We start from the raw sequence: 5,658 nt of genomic DNA on the forward strand, positions 1-5,658 counted from the left end.
GGGTCATGCCTGGGAGAGTCCTGGCTGGGGTCATTGCCTCCCCCACCCTCTCACTGGCCCCGGTCTTCTCTCCCTCTTGCCTTCTGCTTGGGGGACTCAGGGCTTCATTCCAGGGGGCACCACAGTGACCCCCATTTTCCAGGCCATCTCAGTATTGCCTGGGGGGCCATCCCTCCATCCCCCACCCCCAAGTGCCTTTGCTCTGTTTTTATACCCTGATCGGAGATTTATTTTTTAATATATATTATCTATGGAGAGGCCTGTGTGTGTAAGGGATGGGTGGGGGTCCTCATATGCTGCCGAGCCCTTGATGACTCTCCTGGCATTGCTTTCCTGGGTCTGCCCCACCACGGGGCCTCTAGACCCCTTGCCCTTCTCCAGTTGTTCATTCGTTCATTCAATACTTATCTCCCCCAGGCACCCCCAACATACACACATTGGGTTTGAGGAGTCTCTCCCCACACGCCCTCCCTTCCACCCCCCAGCCCCCCACGGTCACCCACAACACAGAGGGGTGCTCCACATCCCACTCTCATTTCTGTTCTTTTATTTTTGTAGTAAACTCTGGAGGTGGCTGTTGAGGGTCATGGGGGGTTGGTGGGGTAAGGGCCCCTCCTGGGTGGGGGCTGGGGGCGGGGTTATTGCTCTGAGCTCCCTGTCCCCAGGGGGGCCTGTGTGGGGAGGGTGTCAGGACCAAGACCAGCACAGGGGGTCAGAGACACGGCCACACAAACACGTAGGTCACAGCACAGGGGTGGGTGGGGAGGCTGGGCGCCATATTGCACTTTGGGAGTGGGGCCAGGTGGGGACCCCCTCAAACTGGAGGCTGGGGACCATCACGCTCCCTGCCCCTCTGAGGAGGGAGAGGTGAGACCCCCCATTCTGTACTTGGGGGCAGAGACCGGGGACCCTGGCCTTGGGGGGGTGCTGAGGGCTGGGCCTGAGCCTTGGGAGCAGAACCAGAAAAGCCATTGAGGCAGGCAGGCCAGGTGGTTGGGAAGAGGCTGCCTGGGCCTGTGCCTGGTGCCTGCCTCGGCAGAATCCATCATGCCCCTACAGCTCAGCTGCCGGTGCCCCCTTTGCCTGCCTTGGCCTTGGGGGGCACAGGGAGGCCCTCATCTCCCTCGCTGTCAGAGCTGCAGCCACTGACGTCAGTAATCTCTAGCTCCGAGTCGCTGTCCTCCTTCCCGACCAGCGTGGCCTCAGAGCCTCTGGCCCCTGGCAGTGCCAGGCGGGGGGCCACTGCCAGGCCCGAGGGGCGCTCAGGGCCCAGGCCCTCCCCTGTGGCAGCCAGCAGGGGTGCAGCGGTGGGGCCTCCCCCTGCCCCTGCCGAGGGCAAGTGGCCCAGGGAACTGGCTAGAGGATTGGGGTAAAAGTGTGGGGGGTAGAGAGAGGGGGGCAGCTTGGGGAAGGGGCCGGTGAGATACGGGTTAAAGTTCCAGGGGTACTCTGGGAAGGCGCGGCCATAAGGACCCAGCAGTCCAGGGGGCTTGGAATAGCCGGTGGCACCTGGTGGGGGGTAGGGGTCCAGTGGGTCACTCCTCCACCATGGGGAGTCCGCCTGCGTGGGGACTAGTAAAGGGTGCTCCTCCCACCATATTCTCCCATCATCCTTCCCACAGGCATCTCCCCACCCTCACATGGCCCCCTAGCATTTTCCTCCTCTGCCTCCCACCATCTCTACCTCCCCCACTGGTCTCCCCACTTCCTGTAGCACCCCCAAAGCCCTTCTCTCAGCCGATCCCTCTTTCTCCTGGCACCCCTACCAGGATCCTCTGGTTTTTAAACACGCACAGGCACAAGCAGCCTCGCCCTGGGCCTCTTTCCTGTCTTCTCCCAAGTGTTTTCTCATCCTCATCCTTCAAACACGACCCTGCAGCACGACCCTGACCCACCCACTCACCAACACTGACACCTCCGAGCTCTTACCAGAGCCCAGGAATGGGAAAGGGCTGTCCAAACGTAGCTTGTCCGTCTCGGGGGTAAACAGGTGCGTCCGGGGCCCTGGTTCTCCCAGCCGTGGGGCAGAGAACAGAGTCTGCAGGGTCTGCGGAAAGAGATGGCGCTGCTTAGCCTGGTGGCCCCCCTCCCAGAAAGGCACCAGACGCCCCAGTTTGGGCCCCTGCATCTGAACTCACCTCGGGGGTGAGGGGAGGGGCGTCTGGCCCGGGGGCGCCCCCAAAGGGGCCGGGGGCCAGCAAGAGTGGGGAGCCAGTGGCAGCTGCTGCCACATCCAGCAGTGGGTAGTTGACAAGCACGACTTTGCTGAAGTTGAACTTGTAGGTGAACCGCTTCCCCTTGGTCTTGTGGAGAATCCGCTTATTGTAGTAATAGCTGTGGGGAGAGGGAGAGTGGGGGCTGATGGGGGGAGGGGGCACCTAGGGAGGTGAAGGGAGAGCCTGGGATGGGGTCTCAGGTTTCCTAAGCACATATTCTGTGGCAGGCACAGAGCACAACAATTTGGGGAAACTGAGGCTCAAAGAAGTCCCTTGACCAGGGTCACAGAGCAAGGAAGGGATGAAGCAGAGGCTGGGATCCTGGCTTCAAAGCCCAGGGCTTCCTTCCTGCCTGCCTTCCACTCATAAATAGTTACAAGTACACACAGGTGCAGAGCCCTGGGCATTGGGGGTTCAAGGGAATTCTGGCCCCCGAGGTGAGGGAAAGCACCCAGGAGCCCAGGGGACCAGATGCACGACGGGGAGGGGAGAAGGGGATGAAGTGGGAGTCCAGGTTCCAGCCCCCTCTCACCGCAGGGCCCGGCTCAGCTTGTCATAATTCATGTGGGGCTTGCACTTTCGGATGCCCCAGAGCCGAGCCACCTCGTCAGGGTCCTTGATGACGAATTCCCCGTAGTCCCCCTGCCAGGCGATGACCCCCTGGTACTCCTCCTTCTGCAGCAGCTCCAGGATAAAGTGCCACAGCTGGATCTGCCTCGAGCCAGGTGACGACTCCGGCTTGTAGGCCCAATCCGGGAAGGCAAACCCTGGGGACGGAGGCAGGGGAGTGGCCCCAGGTCAGGATGCCAAGTCCAGGCTCTGGGTCCTGCTTGGACTCGGGAACCAGAGGCACCCGATCCTTCTGACTCCAGGTCTTGGACGGGCAGCTACCCAGCTGCAGACATCTTTAGAGACCAAGCTTCCACCCCCCAGACCCCCCCCTCCAACTTGGTGTCTAGTCCCAAATGGCCCAAATAGTGGAAGAGAACTCCGTCATCTGGGGGCCCTGGCTTGGTACTTCCTGCCTGATCCTCTTCCTTCAGCATCCCCAGGGTTGGAGGGTGGGGGAGACCAGTTTCCTACATCCTTGACTTCATGGGGAGGAGGGGAAGGCAGCTTGCAGGATGGGGCACCCCCCTCTACACTGTCAGCCCTTTTCCGCTCCAACTCCGGCCCTGCCCAGCGAGGTCTCTGGTCTCTCCTGCTCCCTGAAACGTCCCTGTCTCACTGTCTCTCCTCTTGCCTGTCCCTTGCCCCATTTCTCCTCATTCCCCAACACGTCCAGGCTGGGTCTGTGTGCACGTCTGTGTCTTTGTGCTTATCTGTGTATTTCTACCTCATGTCCCCATGTCTCCCCACTGTCCCTTCCTCACATCCACCCTGTGTCCATCCGAGAGCAGTCAAGAATGAGTGTGCATGTGTGTGTGCACTCACCCACAGGTACCCATGGCAGACAACATGTCACAGACATCTGTTCACCCATACAAGACACCTAGCTACACTGTGTGACCAGACACACCAGAGTGCCCCACTTCTGCTGGGGCACACAGCATACTCAGTGGACCACGAGGGTAGACACACTGCACATGGAGCTGCCAGAGACGTGAGGCCATGTCCTTCAAACTACCCAGCACTGCACAACCATCACAACAATGACATATCTCCCCAGGGCTCTCAGAACTGGGACCCGCTAACAACGCAACTACATGAGGCAGACACACACAGGACCCCAAAGGCCCAAATAACACAATGTGACGGAGAAAGGGAACGCAGCCTCAAGACACCACACAACCTCAGGCACCCAGACACACGGCCTGACAGGTGCCCACAGGTGACACCATGAGAGAACAACCTCCCAAACACACAGACACTACATGTCACACTCTGTAACACCCACAGCTGCCTCAGCATGACATCGCCCACCCAGATGGGGATCCCGCACCCTATCATCCAAACACCCCAGCAGCAGGGTGGAATGGGAGGGGGTCTTACCCACCCCTAAATCTCATCTCCCATCCACAAGGCCCCAGGCCCTGGGTCTTGCCTCAGTGCTCACTTCTTTGCCACACCCCACAGTCCCATTCCCCTCCCCAGAGATGCCAGACCCAGGCAAACACTAGGTCCGTGAGAAGGTGAGAGCAGTGCAGGAAGGGAGGGGGCTAGGGGGGCTCCCTGCCATGCGGGTTGGGGCAGAGGATGATGCCGGGCTGGGCCCTGCACAACACAGAGGCCCAAGGGGAGCACCCACTCAGATGGCCCCAAATGCACCACTGAGACATGGTTCAGAATGTCAGACTCCACACGAGACCCACAAGGACAGGGCATCTTCCTCGCCCCACGGGGACATCACCCTCCCAATCCTAACCAGTAGACATGCTCAGTACCCCAAAACACGCAACATGCCTGGGTCAGAGACACTGGGCAGCCTCACATATATACGTGCAGGCACACAGGCTCACGTAGACAGCCAGATGCTGCACCGACGTACTCACCCAGTGTGATCCCTTCTTCCAGAAACACTGACGTGTGACCGGGCAGAGTGTCACACACACACACACACACACACACACAGCCCATCTGTGGGGCGTGGGCTCAGACACCCAAGTGGCTTTACCATCCACATCCCCAGTTCTAAGCATTCACTTCCAAGTAAGCCATCTGCTCTCCCTGGCCAGGTCTTGTCCCTACATCCCCCTACCTGGGAAGTCCTGTCTATCCACCTGGCCCAGTGCCCCCTTCAGTCCCCAGTCTCAGTCCACAGTACCTATCTCCAGCCCCTCTGGGTCTCCTTGCCCGCAGACCCTGAGCGGGAGCAGGGCTGAAATGGGCATGGCAGAGAGCCCCAGAGCTCAGTCCCTCTCCGGCCTCACATTCTCTCTGTCACCACCCTCTAAAAGACCCTCTCCCTGCAGGCAGGTGGCAGGGAAATCTGGCTGGGAAGTTTTTAGGCAAGTTTCTCTTTAAGAGGTCTTATTCATTCAGGGGACTCTGACCAAGATCCAAAAGACGTGGAGAGAAACAGGGTAGGGGGCCAACTCACTGAGGACTGGGGGAAGGTATGGGGGGTCCGGGCCAGTTACCGGGGGTCCAGAGAGCCGGCAGGGCAGGCGGGGCGAAGAGAAGGTCGGAGACGCAGCTACAGTCCATGGCAGAGCCGGCCCTGCAGAGGGGCCGGGACAGACACACGGGACGGGGCAGGCAGGAGAGACAGACGGGTCAGCGGCGGGGTGCTGCCCGGGCCATCCCGCTCTGCCCGGCCCCCATCCGGTCGCTGCTACCCGCCGCCCTCTGCCCCGTTGCCCTGCCGCCCCCTCTTTCCCACAGGCAGCCCTCAGCCCTCAGCCCCCTTCTGTCCCGGCCCCTCGCCCAGCCTCTCCTCCCCTGCAGCCTCCTCCTTCTCACTCTCACGCCTCCATCACTGCCTATGGCCGCTCCCAGCTCC

At 60.6% G+C, this 5,658-nt stretch overlaps 1 protein-coding gene across 1 annotated transcript; it reads right to left on the bottom strand.

Moving 5' to 3' along the window:
- Nucleotides 1-1,060: 1,060 nt before the first annotated feature.
- On the bottom strand, nt 1,061-5,363 carry ERFL (ETS repressor factor like). Its single transcript, XM_064293715.1, has 5 exons — nt 5,297-5,363; nt 2,749-2,983; nt 2,139-2,334; nt 1,930-2,047; nt 1,061-1,509 (listed from the first exon to the last, which is right to left on the bottom strand). Exons 1-5 carry the CDS (start codon nt 5,361-5,363, stop codon nt 1,061-1,063), a joined length of 1,065 nt encoding a protein of 354 aa, XP_064149785.1.
- Between the last annotated feature and the right edge of the window lie 295 nt (nt 5,364-5,658).

This window comes from Loxodonta africana, chromosome 11, assembly GCF_030014295.1.
Source record: "Loxodonta africana isolate mLoxAfr1 chromosome 11, mLoxAfr1.hap2, whole genome shotgun sequence".
Taxonomy (NCBI): Eukaryota; Metazoa; Chordata; class Mammalia; order Proboscidea; family Elephantidae; genus Loxodonta; species Loxodonta africana.

What these genes read in the sequence shown, in the direction of transcription:
- ERFL (XM_064293715.1), bottom strand. Translation starts at nt 5,363, where the DNA reads ATGGACTGTAGCTGCGTCTCCGACCTTCTCTTCGCCCCGCCTGCCCTG. An exon ending in AAGCTGAGCCGGGCCCTGCG is followed by an intron (nt 2,335 to 2,748) that starts GTGAGAGGGGGC and finishes CTCTCCCCACAG; the next exon opens with CTATTACTACAATAAGCGGA. An exon ending in CCCCTCCCCTCACCCCCGAG is followed by an intron (nt 2,048 to 2,138) that starts GTGAGTTCAGAT and finishes CTCTTTCCGCAG; the next exon opens with ACCCTGCAGACTCTGTTCTC.